Source organism: Bufo bufo, chromosome 10 (genome assembly GCF_905171765.1).
Source record: "Bufo bufo chromosome 10, aBufBuf1.1, whole genome shotgun sequence".
Classification (NCBI taxonomy): Eukaryota; Metazoa; Chordata; class Amphibia; order Anura; family Bufonidae; genus Bufo; species Bufo bufo.
The window spans coordinates 51,156,503-51,179,412 of NC_053398.1; the positions used below are offsets into that span (position 1 = coordinate 51,156,503).

The 22,910-nt window shown below is 43.8% G+C and overlaps 1 protein-coding gene across 2 annotated transcripts in view; it reads right to left on the reverse strand.

Moving 5' to 3' along the window:
* The window catches only part of PPP2R5B (protein phosphatase 2 regulatory subunit B'beta), a 155,207-nt gene that overhangs the window by 44,728 nt on the left and 87,569 nt on the right, over positions 1 to 22,910 (reverse strand). For both annotated transcript variants that reach the window (XM_040410261.1, XM_040410260.1), the window contains exon 4: positions 16,863 to 16,964. In XM_040410261.1, coding sequence (XP_040266195.1) covers positions 16,863 to 16,964 — 102 coding nt within the window. The remainder of the gene's footprint in view (positions 1 to 16,862; positions 16,965 to 22,910) is intronic.

Sequence of the window (22,910 nt, forward strand, 5' to 3'; positions counted from 1 at the left end):
AGTACAAACACCCCACAAATGACCCCATTTCCGAAAGTACACACCCTAAGGTATTCGCTGATGGGCATAGTGAGTTCATAGAACTTTTTATTTTTTGTCACAAGTTAGCGGAAAATGATGATTTTTTTTTTTTTTCTTACAAAGTCTCATATTCCACTAACTTGTGACAAAAAATAAAAACTTCTATGAACTCACTATGCCCATCTTCTTTCCAAAATGGGGTCACTTGTGGGGTAGTTATACTGCCCTGGCATTTTAGGGGCCCAAATGTGCGGTAAGGAGTTTGAAATCAAATTCTGTAAAAAATGACCTGTGAAATCCGAAAGGTGCTCTTTGGAATATGGGCCCCTTTGCCCACCTAGGCTGCAAAAAAGTGTCACACATCTGGTATCTCCGTACTCAGGGGAAGGTGGGGAATGTGTTTTGGGGTGTCTTTTTACATATACCCATGCTGGGTGAGATAAATATCTTGGTCAAATGCGAACTTTGTATAAAAAAATGGGAAAAGTTGTCTTTTGCCAAGATATTTCTCTCACCCAGCATGGGTATATGTAAAATGACACCCAAAACACATTCCCCACCTTCTCCTGAGTACGGAAATACCAGATGTGTGACACTTTTTTGCAGCCTAGGTGGGCAAAGGGGCCCATATTCCAAAGAGCACCTTTCGGATTTCACAGGTCATTTTTTACAGAATTTGATTTCAAACTCCCTACCACACATTTGGGCCCCTAGAATGCCAGGGCAGTATAACTACCCCACAAGTGACCCCATTTTGGAAAGAAGACACCCCAAGGTATTCCGTGAGGGGCATGGCAAGTTCCTAAAATTTTTTATTTTTTGTCACAAGTTAGTGGAAAATGATGATTTTCTTTTTATTTATTTTTTTCATACAAAGTCTCATATTCCACTAACTTGTGACAAAAAATAAAAACTTCCATGAACTCACTATGCCCATCAGCGAATACCTTGGGGTCTCTTCTTTCCAAAATGGGGTCACTTGTGGGGTAGTTATACTGCCCTGGCATTCTAGGGGCCCAAATGTGTGGTAAGGAGTTTGAAATCAAATTCTGTAAAAAATGACCTGTGAAATCCGAAAGGTGCTCGTTGGAATATGGGCCCCTTTGCCCACCTAGGCTGCAAAAAAGTGTCACACATCTGGTATTGCCGTACTCAGGAGAAGGTGGGGAATGTGTTTTGGGGTGTCATTTTACATATACCCATGCTGGGTGAGATAAATATCTTGGTCAAATGCCAACTTTGTATAAAAAAAATGGGAAAAGTTGTCTTTTGCCAAGATATTTCTCTCACCCAGCATGGGTATATGTAAAATGACACCCCAAAACACATTCCCCACCTTCTCCTGAGTACGGCGATACCAGATGTGTGACACTTTTTTGCAGCCTAGATGCGCAAAGGTGCCCAAATTCCTTTTAGGAGGGCATTTTTAGACATTTGGATACCAGACTTCTTCTCACGCTTTGGGGCCCCTAGAATGCCAGGGCAGTATAAATACCCCACATGTGACCCCATTTTGGAAAGAAGACACCCCAAGGTATTCAATGAGGGGCATGGCGAGTTCATAGAATTTTTTTTTTTTTGGCACAAGTTAGCGGAAATTGATATTTTTAATTTTTTTCTCACAAAGTCTCCCGTTCCGCTAACTTGGGACAAAAATTTCAATCTTTCATGGACTCAATATGCCCCTCACGGAATACCTTGGGGTGTCTTCTTTCCGAAATGGGGTCACATGTGGGGTATTTATACTGCCCTGGCATTCTAGGGGCCCTAAAGCGTGAGAAGAAGTCTGGAATATAAATGTCTAAAAAATTTTACGCATTTGGTTTCCGTGAGGGGTATGGTGAGTTCATGTGAGATTTTATTTTTTTACACAAGTTAGTGGAATATGAGACTTTGTAAGAAAAAAAAAAAAAAATTCCGCTAACTTGGGCCAAAAAAATGTCTGAATGGAGCCTTACAGAGGGGTGATCAATGACAGGGGGGTGATCAATGACAGGGGGAGTGATCAATGACAGGGGTGGTGATCAATGACAGGGGTGGTGATCAGGGAGTCTATATGGGGTGATCACCACAGTCATTGATCATGCCCCTGTAAGGCTTCATTCAGACGTCCGGATGCGTTTTGCGGATCCGATCCATCTATCAGTGCATCCATAAAAATCATGCGGACATCTGAATGGAGCTTTACAGGGGGGTGATCAGGGAGTCTATATGGGGTGATCACCACAGTCATTGATCATGCCCCTGTAAGGCTTCATTCAGACGTCCGGATGCGTTTTGCGGATCGGATCCATCTATCAGTGCATCCGTAAAAATCATGCGGACATCTGAATGGAGCTTTACAGGGGGGTGATCAGGGAGTCTATATGGGGTGATCACCACAGTCATTGATCATGCCCCTGTAAGGCTTCATTCAGACGTCCGGATGCGTTTTGCGGATCCGATCCATCTATCAGTGCATCCGTAAAAATCATGCGGACATCTGAATGGAGCTTTACAGGGGGGTAATCAATGACAGGGGGGTGATCAGGGAGTCTATATGGGGTGATCACCACAGTCATTGATCATGCCCCTGTAAGGCTTCATTCAGACGTCCGGATGCGTTTTGCGGATCCGATCCATCTATCAGTGCATCCGTAAAAATCATGCGGACATCTGAATGGAGCTTTACAGGGGGGTAAATCAATGACAGGGGGGTGATCAGGGAGTCTATATGGTCTGATCACCACAGTCATTGATCATGCCCCTGTAAGGCTTCATTCAGACGTCCGGATGCGTTTTGCGGATCCGATCCATCTATCAGTGGATCCGTAAAAATCATACGGACGTTTGAATGGAGCTTTACAGGGGGTTGATCAATGACAGGGGGGTAATCAATGACAGGGGGGTGATTAGGGAGTCTATATGGGGTGATCAGGGGCTAATAAGGGGTTAATAAGTGACGGGGGGGGGGTGTAGTGTAGTGTAGTGGTGCTTGGTGCTACTTTACTGAGCTACCTGTGTCCTCTGGTGGTCGATCCAAACAAAGGGGACCACCAGAGGACCAGGTAGCAGGTATATTAGACGCTGTTATCAAAACAGCGTCTAATATACCTGTTAGGGGTTAAAAAAAACACATCTCCAGCCTGCCAGCGAACGATCGCCGCTGGCAGGCTGGAGATCAACTCTCTTACCTTCCGTTCCTGTGAGCGCGCGCGCCTGTGTGCGCGCGTTCACAGGAAATCTCGGCCATCGCGAGATGACGCATATATGCGTGACTCTGCGCAGGGCTGCCACCTCCGGAACGCGATCCTGCGTTAGGCGGTCCGGAGGTGGTTAAGGTGACTGGGGGGAAGGGAGGAGGGTTTAGTTAAAAAATTTGTTGTGGGGTCCAGGCAGTTCTAGTTACGCCACTGACACGACATCTTCTCCTGTTATGCTAGATGTGCTCTTTCTATGGGAGTTGTTGGGCTACGAGAACATGACTATAATATGATTTTGTGAAGGGTCATTTTCCTTTCCTTGAAGAGCAGAAAAATCAAACTGGTTTCAGGGCGCTGACCACTAAAATGGTAGTTTAATAAACAAAATACATAAATGCCTGAAGGAGGCTGTACGCCTCCAAAACATGTCACTGTCTGTCTTCTGTTTTTATTTTCTTATGTATTTTATATATTAAACTACAATTTTAGTGATTATCACTAGAGATGAGCTAATTTTTCAAAAATTCGATTCGCCGGTATAAATTCGGGGCGAATTACGTTAGAAAACGGCTATTTCCTGGCTGCTGAGAGCCTTTATAGTGGTGTAGAACACTGTGCCTTGTAGTAACACGCATAGGGAGTCTGCTTTGGTAGTGAAATAATACTGTGTTCATATAACATGCAGATGACAGGTGGCGCTCTTAGAATCACTGCACACTTCCTGATCAAAAGTTTAAACTGAATGATTAAACTGAAACAGGCTGTTTTTCAGCTGATCCAAATTTTAAGACCACATGCCTTTAAAAGGCCAAATCTGTGCAAAGATGTGGATTCATTGTCATTGTCTGTCAGGTAGTCACATGTGATGGCAAAGGCAAAAAAACTCTCCCTTTTTGAACGTGGTCGAGTTGTTGAACTGCATAAGCAGGGTCTCTCACAGCGCGCCATCGCTGCTGAGGTGGGACGCAGTAAGACAGTCATTTGGAATTTCTTAAATGATCCTGAGGGTTATGGAACAAAACAGTCAAGTGGAAGACCCCAAAAAATGTCATCAGCACTGAGCCGGAGGATCCAATTGGCTGTCCGTCAAGACACTGGACGATCCTCGACCCAAATTAGGGCCCTTACTGGTGCTGACTGCAGCCCCATAACCATCAGACGGCATCTGAGACTGAAGGGCTTCAAAAACAAAAAACTTCTTCAAAGACCTCGTCTCCTTGAACGCCACAGAACTGCTCGTTTGGACTTTGCAAGAGAGCACCAAACATGGGGCATTCAAAGGTGGAAGAAAGTTTTATTCTATGATGAGAAAAAATTTAACCTTGATGGTCCTGATGGTTTCCAATGTTACTGGCATGACAAGCAGATCCCACCTGAGATGTTTTCTACACGCCACAGTGGAGGGGGCGCCATAATGGTCTGGGGTGCTTTTTCTTTCAGTGGAACAATGGAGCTTCAGGAAGTGCAGGGGCGTCAAACGGCCGCTGGCTATGTCCAGATGTTGCAGAGAGCATTCCTCATGACTGAGGGCCCTCGTCTGTGTGGTAACGACTGTTTTTTTCAACAGGACAACGCTACAGTACACAATGCTCGTAGGACAAAGGGACTTCTTCCAGGAGAATAGCATCACTCTTTTGGCCCATCCTGCGTGTTCCCCTGATCTAAATCCAATTGAGAACCTTTGGGGATGGATGGCAAGGGCAGTTTACAAAAATGGACAACAGTTCCAGACAGTAGATGGCCTTGTCTCACTCACATTTCTTCTTGTTGCATGTTGAAGCTCTACTTGGAACCTTGTTAAGATCCAGCCATGCTAAATATAATTTTTTGCCATTTTTCAAGTGGTCTTAAACTTTTGATCAGGACTGTATCAACTCAGCCTTACAGGTAGATGTTAGCGTCAAGAAGAAGCGCACTCCTTTTACAACATCGTCAGCTGATTCCACATTGATGTCAACAGAACCTGTTCTATTAAACGCTTATACAAGTAGAGCCCCCCGACAGAGTGGAGAGGGTGTCAGCAGTAAGTTTGTGTGACGGATCCTGTCTGTGGAGCATACGCCTTCACTTGGTCAGCATTTGCTCAATAATTTATCAGTATTGCTAAAGGGGGAAAAAACTGAGTGGATCTAAAACAGAGATGACACATGAATGGAATATTTGCATGTCTTCTGTGTTTTGTACCCACTCCTGCTTTTGGCTACCAAATCATAAGCCAATACTGATAGGACCATACAGCTGCTACACAGACCGGATCCGTTGTGTGTCTCGTTTTTCCTTCCTTCTGACAGATCAGAAGAAATGTCAAATAAATGATGATGTCAGCCAAGCCAAAGCCAAAATAGTGGACCGGTCATGAAGTGGGGAGGGTGGGAACAGCATGAGAAGCCCACAGAGTGGACCTATGACATAGTGGTGAGGGGAAAGCGGCATGAGGAGACCACAGAGTGGCACAATGACAGAGTCTGGAGGTGGCAGCAGCATGAGGAGACCACAGAGTGACAAGGTGACATGCTGTGGAGGTGGATGGCAATACCAGTACCCGCTGAAGATGGTGGGTGAAAGAAGGAGCACTGGGCATCAGATGTGTGGCATCAGGCGGGTAACAGCATCAGAATAGTAGCTGAGGCAGGTAGCCAGGAGAAACCGGTCTCTTTTGTCAAATTGTTGATCTGGCACCATGGATGATCTAGTCTGATGCATCAGGCATTGGTGTGTGGAAATCCTGGCTGATCCACGCCTGATTAATCTTGATGCAGTGTCCCACTATGTGCTATATGTGGGCACTTTAAACTCTTGCTAAATGTCATATCAAATGTATTGTGGTATCATGCTGTAATTCCCTTTAACAGGCTGGCAGTGTCATTTACCTTTAATTGCCTCTAGGTGGTGCTTGCACCACTTATATATATATCTGGGGGGGGGGGGTGTAAAGTTAGTGTGTCCAATGCTAATGAAGAGATGAGGAAGTTAATGGAGGAGGTGGAAATTTGTATTTCCACCAAAATAATTCAAAAAAAGATTTTAACGCATATAAGTGCAGCACTTAAAGGGTTTCTACCACCAGAAATACTGTTATGTAGCTGACTGATATAGCGATGCGCTAATGTCAGCACTACATAACAGTATGTTTTTGACATTTCTCCCTACAGCCGTTTTGGTAAAGTAAGCACTTTTATAATATGCTAATGAGCCTCTAGGTGAATGTGGGCGTAAAATCAGCACCTAGAGGCTCCGTCTACTCACCCTTTATCCCGCCCAGGTCCCCTGTTCTGCCCGCCCGCTCCTCTTGATTGATGTGACGGTTCGCAGCATCGTTGACTAAATCCCGCGCCTGCGCTGTTCACTTCTGGACTTGGCGCAGTGAGTGAATGGTGCGCTCCTGGTGCCGGATTCCTCACTGCGCCTGCGCCGACTAGGTCACATTGAGGAAGCAGGCACCAGGAGAGCGGCCTTCACTCACTGCACCTGCGCCGAAGACAGAAGTGAACGGCGCAGGCGCAGGTTTTCGTCAACGATGCTGCAAACCGTCACATCAATCAAGAGGAGCGAGGCGGACAGAACAGGGGATCTGGGCGGGATAAGGGTGAGTGGATGGAGCCTCTAGGTGCTGATTTTATGCCCACATAGCACCTAGAGGCTCATTTGCATATTATAAAAGTGCTTATTTTACCAAAACGGCTGCAGGGAGAAATGTCAAAAACATACTGTATGTAGAATACAAGATTTTTTGTCCACCCAAATAATTAAAAAAAGATTTTACCGCATATAAGTGCAGCGCTTAATGCTGAATACAAGATTTTATTTCCACTGAAATAATTAAAAAAAGATTATACCGCATATAACTGCAGCGCTGAATGCCAAATATCTTTTTCTTTTTCTACTGATATACGCCACTAAAGGCGTTACCACATATAACTGGAACAGTGAACACAGAGTATATTTTTATTTTTCCACGTATATACGCCACTAAAGGCTTTTCAACAGAGGCTTATAGGCTGTCAGTTTAAATAAAAACAACGGAGCCTGAGGCGGAGTGATCTGAAGTGAATGGGACGTAGTGGAGGAAGTAGGTCTGCGCTGGAAGAGCGAGACCTGTCCTCGTGCAGTTTCTGTGCTGCAGAGAAGTCACCATAGTGTCCAGTAAGCAATAAGTTAGTTTGCATTTTTGTGCAGGGTTAGTGCATAGTGTATTCACCTGTATTGGTGCGCCGCTCTTATGGACGTAAATACAAAATTTTACCACGATGTAATTCGGTCCATACTGAAAAAATGACTTTCCCACATATAACTGCAGCGCTGAATGCTGAATATATTTTATTCTACTGATATACGTCAATAAAGGTTTTTCAAGATATAAGGCTACTTTCACACTAGCGTTCGGAGCGGATCCGTCTGATGTTTCATCCGACGGATCCGCTCCGATAATGCAGACGTTCGCATCCGTTCAGAACGGATGCGTCTGCATTAAAACTTAGAAAATTTTCTAAGTGTGAAAGTTGTCTGAGCGGATCCGTTCACACTTTACATTGAAAGTCAATGGGGAACGGATCCGCTTGAAGATTGAGCCATATAGTGTCATCTTCAAGCGGATCCGTCCCCATTGACTTACATTGTAAGTGTGGACGGATCCGCTCGCCTCCGCACGGCCAGGCGGACACCCGAACGCTGCAAGCAGCGTTCAGGTGTCCGCTCACTGAGCGGAGCGGAGGCTGAGCGCTGGCAGGCGGATGAATTCTCAGTGGATCCGCCTCCACTGAGAATGCATTAGGGCCAGACGGATGCGTTCGGGGCCGCTCGTGAGCCCCTTCAAACAGAGCGCACGAGCGGACACCCGAACGCTAGTGTGAAAGTAGCCTAAGTGCAGCAGCGAATGGTGAATGTATATTTCTTTTTCTACTAATATATGTCTGCATACAGACTCATTTCAATCAATCAATATAACCGCCCACTGGACTTCTAAGCACAGATGTTTAGATCAATAAATGACAAGTTATACTGAACCTTTTCCCACAAGTCTTTAAACAGTATACCAATCTGCTCAGCTCCTCCTGCTCTGTAACATGCTACCTGCAGATCAGATACCATGTACAGTACATGTAGTAATAGAGTAATGAGCGAGCACTCATACACTTGGCAACCAAATTGACATGTGCAGAAAATATTTATTATATCCCCATAAAATACAAGTAATAAAATTTATAAGAACAATGTAGCAATAATATACAACATTACAGTCACATATATTGTGGTAGATATGATCGACACTATATTCATATGACTCAATAGTGTCGATAAATTCAATAATATATATCACACCAAGAAACTTCAAGTATATGCTGTTATTTGGGAACGAGGGGGTATTATCTTCTAGCGCTCTATCCCAATTTGGGAAACTGAATGTCACTGAAAATGTTGTAGGTGTATTCACTGGGAGCGCAATATGTTCATAAAGTGTCCACAGGAATCCTGATAATGTGAAAAGTCTCTTATAGCATATCCTTTTAAGCTCGATATGAGCTTTGGATTGGAGAAAACTTTAAATCGATATTTGGCTTACCGTCTAGCGTCTGCTGTCTCCCTATTGCTTCAATTGAGCTTTAAATATTTGCCGGCTTATTCAGTCGCTCCATACAGCAAGCTGGTTTAAATTTGGCGGGAGTTCCAAAGATCGCAGGAGTTGCCACTCTGTTCCGCAATTTCCTTTGGTGCAGCTTTCGACGATAAGAATAGTTAATCCTTTACTGTAGAGATTTTCTTCTGTATGGCCATACAGTATTATCGGAGGCTTTTCAATGCAGGTACATCACTTGTTTCACCATACGCGTTACGGGTAGATTCAGTGGTCCACTGAGGAAGGGAGAGTGAATCTACCCGTAACGCGTATGGTGAAACAAGTGATGTACCTGCATTGAAAAGCCTCCGATAATATTGTATGGCCATACAGAAGAAAATCTCTACAGTAAAGGATTAACTATTCTTATCGTCGAAAGCTGCACCAAAAGGAAATTGCGGAACAGAGTGGCAACTCCTGCGATCTTTGGAACTCCTGCGAAATTTAAACCAGCTTGCTGTATGGAGCGACTGAATAAGCCGGCAAATATTTAAAGCTCCATTGAAGCAATAGGGAGACAGCAGACGCTAGACGGTAAGCCAAATATCGATTTCAAGTTTTCTCCAATCCAAAGCTCATATCGAGCTTAAAAGGATCAGCTATAAGAGACTTTTCACATTATCAGGATTCCTGTGGACACTTTATGAACATATTGCGCCCCCAGTGAATACACCTACAACATTTTCAGTGACATTCAGTTTCCCAAATTGGGATAGAGCGCTAGAAGATAATACCCCCTCTTTCCCAAACAACAGCATATACTTGAAGTTTCTTGGTGTGATATATATTATTGAATTTATCGACACTATTGAGTCATATGAATATAGTGTTGATCATATCTACCACAATATATGTGACTGTAATGTTGTATATTATTGCTACATTGTTCTTATAAATTTTATTACTTGTATTTTATGGGGATATAATAAATATTTTCTGCACATGTCAATTTGGTTGCCAAGTGTATGAGTGCTCGCTCATTACTCTATTACTACATTTGCCTTTAAGAGAGGGTGGGGTGATTCCCTCTATATGAGCTTGCAGCACCATACCGTAACTACTTGCTAGTGAGCCACCACAACCTACCACTATTTCATGTACAGTACATGTCACAAGTTACCTTTTAAGTTGGGTGACCTGATGCTGATTCACATTGGAGAATGTGCCAGTGTACCACAATTTCTCTTCCCCCCTGAAATAAGGACTAGAAAATCAGTAATTACAGTTAAGTCCATAAAGATTTGTGACACAATCTTCATGATTTGGACTCCGCATTTCACCACATTGGATTAAAATGAAACAACTGAATGCAGACTTGTAGGTTTTTAGGTTTAATTCAAGGGGTTGAAAAAAAACTTCCACTTGTGGAATGTTTAGGGATTGCAACCATTTTTCTACAAGCTCAAAAGTAATTGGACAAATTAACATTACCATAAATAAAATATTTTTGATACTTTGTAGAGATTCCTTTGCAGGCAATGTCTGCCTGAAGTTTGGAACCAATGGACATCCCCAAATGTTGGATTATACTGCTTTGTGATGCTTTGCCAGGCCTTTACTGCAGCTGTCTTCAGTTGTTGCTTGTTTGTGGGTCTTTCAGCCTTAAGTTTTGTCTTAAGCAAGTAAAATGCATGCTTGATCTGGTTGAGATCTGGTGATTGACTTGCAGAATATTCCAATTTTTTGCCTTAAAAAACTGGGTTACTTTCACTGTATGTTTTGGGTCATTGTCCATCTGTACTGTCAAGCACCGTCCAATTAATCTTGCTGCATTTGGTTCAATCTGAGAAGAAAGTACATCCCTTTACACTTCTGTCTTCAGTCACATCATCAATAAACACTAGTGACCCAGTGCCATTGGAAGCCATGCATGCCCATATCATCACACTGCCTCCACCATGTTTTACAGAGGATGTGTTGTGCTTTGGATCATGAGCCGTTCCAAGCCTTCTCCATACTTTCTTCTTCCCATTACTCTGGTACAGGTTGATCTTAGTTTCATCTGTCCAAAGAATGCTGTTCCAGAACTAGGCTGGCTTCTTTAGATGTTTTTTTTGGCAAAGTCTAATCCGGCCTTTTTATTTTTTAGGCTTATTAAAGGTTTGTACCTTTTGTTGCTTTCATGAAGTCTTCTTATTATGGTAGACTTATTGATACACCTACTTCCTGGAGAGTGTTCTTCACTTGGGTGGATCTTGTGAAGGTGTTTTTCTTCACCATGGAAAGAATTATGCAATCATCCACCACTGTAGTCTTCTGTGGACTTCAGGACTTTTGGAGTTCCCTTTTTTTTTTACCAGAATGTACCAAACTGTTGATATGGCCATTCCTAACATTTTCACTATCTCTCTAATGGATTTCTTCTTTTTTCAGCCTAATGATGGTCTGTTTCACTTCCACTGAGAGTTCTTTTGACCGCATGTTGTGGGTTCACAGAAAAAGCTTCTCCAGACCTTTTACCTACTTAATTGATGGATTAACGGGGGACTACCCATGCAGCCCATTAAAAGCTTTTGAGATAATTGTCGAATTACCTAGTCCCTTTAAAAAGAGGCAGCTACATATTAAAGAGCTGTAATTCCTAAAGCCTTCCTCCGATTAAGAAGTGAATACCCTCAAATTAAAGCTGAGAGTCTGCACTTTAAGCCTATATTGATTATATAACTATATCTTAAATATGCCAAAACTTGTGTCACTGTCCAAATATTTCTGCACGTAACTGTATATTTTGTTATTCATGTCCCTGGCAACACACTGTTTAAAGACTTGTGGTCAGTGATCCATACTCTAGATGCTCTACTGTTACAAGTCATTCAAAAGCTCAGTGCTATGATGGTTATTCTTCTATGTATTCGTTCGTGATGTAGAGCATAGCATTCATAGCACTGTCTCCATGAAAGATGTGTATAGCCTGACCTACACACATTCAGATTAAGTAGCAGTGAATATAAAATGATTCTGGGGGTTAATAAGGTGCATGAACCATACATCCTGGGAGATTTATAAAACTGGGAGAAATGGGTATATTTGGAAATTGAAGATGAACTAACAGCATGTAATGCCAGTCTGCTGCTTGTAAGGTCAGCAGGATAAATCTTTGTACTAGAAAAACCATAGATTGATACATCCACATTAGAGATGAGCGAATTTCATATTTTCAAATTCATTCACACTTCGTTTGTTGGATAAAGGTGAATTGCGTTTTGGATTCCGTTACCACAGACAATGACGCAATTCTATGAGTCCTCCCCTGCATAACGGAAACATGACAGATCCGTTTTGCAGCCCATAGACTTCTATTATGATAGAATGAATAACGGAATGCCTCTATAGGCATTCCGTTATACATTCCATCATAGAATTGCATTATGGTCCGTGGTAATGGAATCCATAACGCAATTCACCTTTAACCAACAAACGAAGTGCGAACGAATTTCATAAGCGGAAATTTGCTCATCTCTAATCCACATTCTCCTGATTCTTGACCTTCAGACTAAAATGAGGAACATGAGTTCAACACCGCCCCCTCCCTCTATTAAGGGTCCATTCACACATCCGTATGTGTTTTGCGGATCCACAAAACACGGACACCGGCAATGTGCGTTCCACATTTTGCGGACCGCACATCGCTGGCACTATAATAGAAAATGCCTTATCTTGTCCGCAATTTCGGACAAGAATAAGACATGTTCTATTTTTTTCGGGAAACGGAATTGCGGACCCGGAAGTGCGGATCCGCACAGCATATAGTGGGGCCCCATAGAAATGAATGGGTCCGCAATTCCGTTCCGCAAAATGCGGAACAGAATTGCGGAAGTGTGAATGAACCCTAAGGGTCCCTACACACATGAATTTAATCTTATGTTATATTACCACTACAAAAACACCAGAATAAGGCCTGTTTTTCAGGTCTTGGGGCACTGGGGCAGATTTACTATTGAAAATATGCTAGGTTTTTGGCACATTTGCTTTGCATCACATTTACTGTTTTACACTCTTTTCTAAGAATTTTATGCCTCGTCTGATAAGGGGATGTGGCTTCACAAGAAAGGAGCATCGCCTAAATGCACCTCTATGCACCAAAAATTTGCCAAAATGTTGGTGGATTTTTGGAGTGAAACTTTACCAACTTATAGGTAGAAAGTTTTTTTGGCTCATAGACACATTTTTTTGGTGCACAGTGTGGGGATTCGCTCTGGTAGACAGACAGGGTGTAAAGACGCAGTACAGAGGCAAATTACCAGTTCTTAAATCAAACTTCCATGTTTATTCAAACATAAAGCAAAAACAAGACGTCACTTTGCAGTCTTGGTGTTAGTTCACACACAATGGAAAGTCCACATAGCAAAAATCACCTTGTTGGCAGTTCTGCCTCCGGCAGTCTATAGCAGGCTTTTTGGGGGCCCGTTTCCCTTACAGATGGGTCTCAGCCCTCCAGCACGACACAAGCCTCAGATTCCAGCACACACATCTCCTGAGCTCCACTGTCAGACTGAGGTAATCCTCCTCACCTGGCAGTGCTGGCTGGTTTTTAGGCCTGGCAAAACCCGTCCTGGAACATGGGGAGTAGTCACCCGCCCAGCACTTTGACTACTCCCAGTAAGAGCCGTCTCGGATCAGCTATACAGCCATACTAAGTATTAAGGTGTCAAACAGCAACTGCTGCTGACACATAAAAAACGGCTCTTACTCCACCGAGGCCAGGAACCTCAGTGACACGTACCTTATCATCCACGATGATTCCTTGTACCTTCTTATATACCTCCCCCTTTGTTCAACCCTGAGGGGGTGAACACATGCCATACAGTATACTCGGGACAGGGAATCCGTGTTTCCCTGCAACTGGCCTGCCCTGTGTTCTACGGAGAACTTAAAGTTTTGTAAGGACAGGACCCACCTGGTGACTCGGGCATTTCTCTCTTTGGTCTGGCTCATCCACTTGAGAGGGGAGTGGTCAGTCACAAGGCGGAATGGTCTCCCCAACAAATAATAGCGGAGAGACTTGAGTGCCCACTTGATAGCCAGGAACTCTCTCTCCACTATACTGTACCTGGTCTCAGCTGGGGTGAGCTTGCGGCTTAGGAAGACAACGGGATGCTCCTCCCCATTGACTTCCTGAGACAGTACAGCACCAAGGCCTATTTCGGAGGCGTCTGTCTGCACTATGAATTCCTGCTTGAAGTCGGGCATCACCAAAACCGGGGACCCACACAGGGCCGACTTAAAAGCGGAGAAAGCCTCTTCCGCCCGGTCATTCCAGTGAACCATCACTGACTTGCGTCCCTTCAATAACCCTGTCAATGGAGCGGCTACAGTAGCAAAGTGGGGAATAAATCTCATGTAATAGCCTATCATTCCTAGGAATGACTTTACTTGTTTAGTGGTGACAGGTCGGGGCCAATTTCTTATCGCCTCTATTTTGTTTACTTGGGTTTGATCACTCCGCGCCCAATGACATACCCCAGGTATTTTGTCTCCTCTAACCCTATAGCGCATTTTTGGGTTAGCGGTTAGTCCAGCTTTTCGAAGAGAGTCTACTACAGCCTGCACTTTGGGCAGGTGACTTTTCCAGTTAGTACTGTGGATGACATGCAGACAAAAGGGTAGCACCTTGTACTGATACAGCCCTTCAGGTGTGATTAAGGCAGTTTTCTCTTAGGCAGCCTCTGTTGAGGGCACCTGCCAGTACCCTTTCGTGAGGTCCAAAACAGAAAAATACCGGGCTTGTCCTAACCTCTCGATAAGCTCATCCACCCCGGGCATGGGATACGCATCAAATTTGGAAATCTCGTTCAGTTTACGAACATTGTTACAGGACCTGAATGTCCCGTCCGGCTTGGGTAATAGCACTATAAGACTAGCCCACTCACTTTTAGACTCCTCAATGACGTCTAGCCTCAGCATCATCTGCACTTCCTCTGAGATTGCTTGTCGCCGAGCCTCGGGCACCCGGTATGGTTTTAGCCAGACTTTCGCCTGAGGCTCAGTGACAATATCATGCCAAATTGTGGAGGTGCATCCAGGGAGATCTGAAAACACATCCTTGATCCGGCTAATAAACTCCCTGGCCTCCTGAGCCTGCTTAGAGGAAAGGCTGTCAGCAATTCTTACTGTGGCAGCCTCTTCCCTTGCTTCAGACAGAGGGTCCGAAACCGCTTCTCCTAGAAAACCTGGCCACGGGCTGTCTTCAGTACAGGTTTCCCTATCTTTCCATGGTTTGAGTAGATTCATATGGTACACCTGCTCTGGTTTTCGCCTCCCTGGCTGGTGTACCTTGTAACTTACCTCTCCAATTTTTTCAAGTACCTTGTAGGGTCCCTGCCACCTGACCAGTAACTTACTGTCCACGGTCAGCACCAGAACCAAAACCCGGTCACCCGGGTTAAAGATCCGGACCCAAGCCTGCCGATTATAGATCTGACTCTGGGCTCACTGAGCGGCCTCCATATGCTCCCTGACAAGAGGCAAAACCGTCTCTATCCACTGTTGCATCTTGGTAACATATTCAAGGACACTTCTATGCGGAGTGGGTTGCTGTTCTTCTTTGGCTACGTCCAACAAACCGCGAGGATGTCTGCCATACAGCAATTCGAAGGGCGAGAACCCAGTAGGGGCACCTCTTGCGAACATGAGATAGGACAGAAGAAGGTCCCAGTCCTTCCCATCTTTAGATACCACCCTTTTTAACATGGTTTTTAATGTTTTATTAAACCTTTCAACCAGACCGTCCGTTTGCGGATGATAAACGGAAGTCCGTAACTGTTTGATATGCAGCAGCTTACAGAGCTCCCTCATGACCTTAGACATAAAAGGGATCTCCTGGTCAGTCAGTACCTCTTTAAGTAGACCCACTTGGGAGAACATTTCCATTAGCTCCTTAGCAATCAGTTTAACCGACGTATGTGGCACCTCCTCTGGGTACTGAGTGGCGTAATCTAGGACGACCACGATGTGTTGGTGTCTTCTAGCGGACTTTGGTACTGGACCTACGAGGTCCATCGCGACTTGCTCAAACGGTACTTCGATGACCGGGAGAGGCATAGCAAAAATCACCTTGTTGGCAGTTCTGCCTCTAGCAGTCCATAGCAGGCTTTTAGGGGGCCCGTTTCCCTTACAGACGGGTCTCAGCCCTCCAGCACGGCACAAGCGTTAGATACCAGCACACAGACCTCCTGAGCTCCACTGTCAGACTGAGGTAATCCTCCTCACCTGGCAGTGCTGGCTGGTTTTTAGGCCTGGCAAAACCCGGCCTGGAACATGGGAAGTAGTCACCCGCCCAGCACTGTGACTACTCCCAGTGAGAGCCGTCCCGGATCAGCTATACAGCCATACTAAGTATTAAAGTGTCAAACAGCAACTGCTGCTGACACATAAAAACAGGCTCTTACTCCACCAAGGCCAGGAACCTTGGTGACACGTACCTATCATCCACGATGATTCCTTGTACCTTCTTACATACCTCCCCCCATTTGTTTGTAGAAAATGGTCTCAATGTAAGACAGCTCGGAAGCTGGCTTACATTTAGACTGGTGATGGATACGCCAAAGTTATGTAGAGACCAGCTCCTCTTTATAACTTAGGCAGAACCACCGCCAACGCAGGGGCTTTATTAAGACTGCTATAGACTGAATATTTCCGCCTGTAGAAAGAGTCTGGAGAGGTGTACAGTGAAATGGCGTGTTTGTGGGCACGGTCAACACAGCATATAAAGGCAGCAGGTAGGATGAACAGTGGCATATATGGCATCAATGACGCAGCAAAACGTTGGATCATGGGGGAGATTTATTAAAACTAGTGTAAAGTAGAACAGGCTTAGTTGCCCACAGCAACCAATCAGATTCCACCTTTCATTTTTGACAGCTCCTTTGGAAACTAAAAGCTGGAATCTGATTGGCTGTTATGGGCGACTAAGCCAGTCTTCCTTTACACCAGTTTTGATAAATCCCCTTCTATGTGTTTAAGAAAGTATACAAATTCCAATATCAACAATTTCACCAAGTATCAAGACATCTGCCTGTGTCCAATACACGCCCATCCACATTTACCTGAAGGTGTGGCCATGAAGGCTCAAAATTTGGCTCATCCTCCTCAGGGTCAAACTCTGGGTTGTCAGTCGGAGGCAGTGTTCGAAATATATTCACAGAGATCTGGAGGGAAAAAGCATAACATTGGAAGAATTACATGTCAGGATGAAAGCGCTCAATTTTTTTTTTAACTTCCATTACTGTTGTTCTTTCAGGTAGCCTAAAACATGAAGGCAAAAACACAAGTGTGATCCCACCATATAGACAATCACTAGAATATAAGGGATGGTGCTGTGTCTATGTAGGGGGAGGTATGGGAGATATGAGAGCAGGAAGACAGGACACAGACATTACGGTCATTTGTTCGTTTTTATAGCCTCTTCTGAGCCCAGGTCTGTCATTCAGACATTTTTTGTTAATGTTATCTCCCCCTCAATTAGAAGGGATATGAACTCTCTGGATGTCACATTTATGGCATATTATGTCATATATAGTTTTTTTTTGTGTTTAACGCATTTAGGGGTAGATTTATCAAAACTGGTATAAAGGAAAACTGGCTTAGTTGCTCCTAGCAACCAATCAGATTCCACCTTTCATTTTTCAGTGCTCCTTTGGAAAATGAAAGGTGGAATCTGGTTGCTGTTGGCAACTAAGCCAATATTTCTTTACTCCAGCTTAATAAATCTCCCCTGTTGTGTTTTTTTTAACTGATGCTTTTTGCAGTGTTATTTTATTTTTTTAAGGCAAAAATGCCAGCTCCAGATGTTGCCTGGAAGTCAGTGGCATTTTGTATTTTCGTATTATTGGTGTTTTTTGCATTGTTGTTTTTATTTTAGGTAAAAAATAGCAGCTTCAGCTGTTGAATGGAAGTTTATGGGAAATATTAAACACAGGACCATCAGGCTCTTATAGTTGCATTTTTGACACTTGAGGTGTGATTTTGGGTCAATGATGGTTTTTAAGGATATTTTGCATGCCATGTTTTGTACCACTGTGGGTTTTCCAAGCTGTTCTGCAAGGTACTGTAGTGACATCAAGTATGGCCAGCAAAAAAGTCATTGAAAAATGTTCATGCTGAAACACATTATTTGGCCAAAAACAACTAGAAAAATAGTACAAAATGCTACAGAAATCTGGTATTTATGGATGAGTGTCATTGGGCAAAGAAAAAAACACAACAGGACAAAAACATAATGTGGCCACACCCCATGTAGTATTTTTTCCACAAATGGGGTGAAAAGATGAGTATTTGCATCTAATCACCTGAAACCCCTATTCAGGACACTTTTCGACTATGACTGGTTACTGCTGACTGGATTTTTGCTATTTCTGATGATTTTATGAATATACAGTATGTGCAGCTAGACATACACATACTGTGAGCTCATATCCTGTGTCCTTCAGTCTTGTCCAGTTTGTCAGACATGCATCACAGAGCTGGGGTAGGGAATTTCCTTGAACCTTTATTATTTCTCAAGGTACATTCAATAAATTACCTAGAGACATATTCATTGCATCTCCCTCACTGGAATTCTACATGCAAATGGCTAAGGCAGTGCTTAGAGGGCATATAATGAAATATACCTTACGGTATAAAAAAAAAAAAAAAAAAAAAAAAAAAACTATCGGCTTTAAATGCCCCTATAACAAAAAGTGGGGAAGGTGATCAGGTCATCCGCGAACAATAAAGCGCCAGGTCTAGATGGTTATATGAACGAGTTTTTCAAGAAACTACGAGATGAAGGTAGTAAAGAACTAATGGGGGTATATAGACAGATGATGGAGGGGGTAGGCGCGATAAAGTCAAGCATTACCGCGTATATTAAAGTGTTCCAGACTCTGATCCGCTTCTACTGGGGTCTTATAGATCCATATCTTTGATAAACAAGATTTAAGATATACAGTACAGACCAAAAGTTTGGACACACCTTCTCATTCAAAGAGTTTTCTTTATTTTCATGACTATGAAAATTGTAGATTCACACTGAAGGCATCAAAACTATGAATTAACGCACGTGGAATTATATACATAACAAACAAGTGTGAAACAACTGAAAATATGTCATATTCTAGGTTCTTCAAAGTAGCCACCTTTTGCTTTGATTACTGCTTTGCACACTCTTGGCATTCTCTTGATGAGCTTCAAGAGGTAGTCCCCTGAAATGGTTTTCACTTCACAGGTGTGCCCTGTCAGGTTTAATAAGTGGGATCATCAGTGGCGTTGAGGAGAAGTCAGGTGGATACACAGCTGATAGTCCTACTGAATAGACTGTTAGAATTTGTATTATGGCAAGAAAAAAGCAGCTAAGTAAAGAAAAACGAGTGGCCATCATTACTTGAAGAAATGAAGGTCAGTCAGTCAGCCGAAAAATTGGGAAAACTTTGAAAGTAAGGGCTATTTGACCATGAAGGAGAGTGATTGGGTGCTGCGCCAGATGACCTGGCCTCCACAGTCACCGGACCTGAATTCAATCGAGATGGTTTGGGGTGAGCTGGACCGCAGAGTGAAGGAAAAAGGGCCAACAAGTGCTAAGCATCTCTGGGAACTCCTTCAAGACTGTTGGAAGACCATTTCAGGGGACTACCTCTTGAAGCTCACCAAGAGAATGCCAAGAGTGTGCAAAGCAGTAATCAAAGCAAAAGGTGGCTACTTTGAAGAACCTAGAATATGACATATTTTAAGTTGTTTCACACTTGTTTGTTATGTATATAATTCCACATGTGTTAATTCATAGTTTTGATGCCTTCATAGTCATGAAAATAAAGAAAACTCTTTGAATGAGAAGGTGTGTCCAAACTTTTGGTCTGTACTGTATATGCAAGATATTAGATGACAGGCTAGCCAAATATCTCCCAGAATTAATATCTCCAAATCAGAATGAGTTTGTTAAAGGGAGGACAATTGTTAAAATCATTATGAAAGTGTTGGATGCCATAGATTGGGTAAAAATGAGGAGACAAAAAGGAGTTAGAGGTGCGGGTCAGGGGACCCCGGCAATATTACTAGCAGATGCCAAAAAGGCGTTTGATACAGTGAAGTGGAGGTGGTTATTTGAAGTCCTGTCCCCTTTGTTATTTGACTTGTTGAATGAACCCTTTTCTCGTTACTTACAGGCAGTGTCAGACTGAAGTGCCTAGAGCCCACCAGTAAAATTTATTGTGGGGGGGATTACTACACAGATACCTGCAAATATTACCCGTTCAGGAAGCCAGGAGCCTAGTTAACAAGGATAGATAACTAGTTATCTGGCCTGCCTCGGTGTCTAGAAGTCATCTCAGCCACCCAATACATCCATAATAATAAACTTAAATAATCTACCCAGTATTTATATGAACATAGGCTGGTTGAGTTGCTGTATGCTGCCTATCTGTATGTAGTGCAGTCACTCTACTGTGTCATGTACCAGGTGTGCGGGAGGTTGGAGACTAGGGACCCACCTTGTTTGGGGCCCACCAGGGGATTCATCTGTACCCCTGTGGGCAAGTCTGAGCCTGGTTCTCTCCTCTCATACTTCCTCTCTAAATTGCCCTCTGATATCCTATAATAAAGACTATGGCGGTTATCCAAACTGGAGTATATTGACCAAGTGCGGTCAGGAAGAGGTAAAGGCCTCTGCAGTAAGGCACATTGACAGTCACTAAAGGGTTAACCTTCAGAACATTGCCAAGAACATTAGTCATAGAGACCTGTGACATCACAAGCACGTGTGTCATAAGGGAAGAAACCTTGTAAAAAGCGGGTGAGCGGCCATATTTGGTGCCGTACTTGATGGCCTGAGGACCTTGAGCTTGACTATCCCCGCCCACCGCACCTTGACGAAATTTGGAGGTTCTAGCAGGAAGCCCCTCACTCAAAGTAAGGAAAGGGACATCCGCCTAGCCAACCATATCAGCCCGGCTGCTGCACCCCCCCCCCCTTCTTCCCCACTATTTATGTGGCAGCCACATAGTGGCATTACCCTCTAAGCCCAAGGGAAGGGCAGCCCTCCAGCCATGGTTCCCTAGAGGTTTCCTCCACAGGGGGTTTTCCTCTCCTGAGTGCTGAAGGGTGACTCTCCGTGAGTCAGGGGTTTGCCATTTTTAACATTTTAAATAAACAATTTTGCCATTTATTCCCAAATTTACGTGTTCTGTGTCTTTCTTCTCTGTCTTTATTTAGCTTTTTTTGGTTTCAGGGGTGTATACATGATTTTCTCCAGGAGGAGGTTAAAGGGGTATTCCCATCCTGGACATATAAGGCATATATTGATAGGCTGTGCCATAAATGTCCGATAGGTGTGGATCCCACCTCTGGGATCTGCTCATATGTCCAGAACAGTGGCCTGAAGTAAATGAAGAGCATACTGCACATGCAGGGAGTCCTCTCCATAAATTTTTATGGGAGTTCCAAAAATTGCAAGCTCGCTCTGCTGTTTTCAGAAGTCCCATAGCAGCAAATAGAGAACAAGCAACAGAAGCACATCCACCTCTCCATTCACCACTATGAGACTCCTGAATATAGCTAAACTAGCGCTCAGCTATTTTCTAGCGCTAGTTCCATAGGGGTGAATGAAGGGTGGCCGCATATGCGAGACTTGCTGTCCGTACACTTCGGGGGGCCCATCCTATGCCATAAATGTCCCAGATAGGAATACCCCTTAAAGGGAAATTCATTATGAAATAAACAAGTTAGCAGAGCATTGCTAGGACTCTTAGCTGTGTTAGGAGTAGCTGGTGATGGCGAGGGTCAAAGACTGTTCAGGTAACCGATGTAGGGCGAATGGATCAATCTTCACCAGTTTTATGGTGTCACAAAGTTGCAAGTTTAGCTGCATGTCCCATTTTGTGCCTAAATTGGAACAATGCCTGGCCTAAATATATTAATGCATATTCTATATATAATATTAGGGGATTACATACTATAAATAATTACATAGGGCCACTTCCCCCTTGAGGAATGGGTTCTCATTTATTAAGGCTATCAGTAAGACTGTCTTTATTGCCCATAGCAACCAATCAGAAATCAGCTTTCATTTTTCCAGAGCAGTTAAAGAAATGAAAGCTGAGCTCTGATTGGTTGCTAAGGACAACATGGAAAGTCCTTGGTAAATGAGGCCCGAGATGTACGTTGGAACATTGTATAATCACAGTACATCAATAATAACATCACAAGTCGCAGTTAGAGTCTCCACAAGTGAAATCCACTCTGTCCTTATAATTCCCAGCAATATTGGTAACATAGGAGCTATCCACACTGATGCCAAAGGGGACAACCATGGTGCCCCTACAAATACTACAGTTAAAGGGGTTGTCCAGGTTCAGGGCTGAACCTGGACATACCCATATTTTTACCCAGGCAGCCCCACTAAGATGAGCATCGGAGCATTTCATGCGCCGATGCTCTCCTTTGCCCTGTGCTGAATCGCACAGTGCAAAGACATTTTCAGGAGATCCGGTGACATACCGGGCTCTCCATAGGGCTGCCAGGCAGGCTTTAGCGCTGCTCTAGCCTGTAAAACAGCTAGGGCAGCGCTAAAGACGGCCCATCAGAGCTGGTGACGTCACAGGACACACTGCTGGGCGGAAGCCTCCACCTAGCAGTGTGTTATTGTAAATAAAAAAGTCCTTGCCCTGCGAGATCCTGCGCAGGGCAAGAAAGAGCCATGCTAACATCAGGGGGGCTGCCTGGGTGAAATTCTGGGTATGCCCGGGTTCAGCTCTCAACCCGGACAACCCCTTTAAGAGCATTCTTTAGATCCAAATTGATGAAAGGTGAAGCCTGAAAAGACAACTTAACGATTCGGAACTTAATCACCTCAGACAACTTGAAGTCACTGTCAGCCATTTATCGAATACATAAAATGAGTGAGATCTATAGTAGCGAATTCAAGGCGGCAAAGGGCTGGAGAATGCACAAAAGGGTAGAACTATCTGCAGAGGAAGTTGGTGAAAGGATGATGTATGGGCTCCAAAAGGTTAATGAAACAATGACATCAGAAAACTGCAGAGAATTCCAAATGGTGAATTGTATTTACTATGATTTTACCGCTCCTCTGGAGAATTGCTTTCCAGGGTATAAGAGGGCCTTCC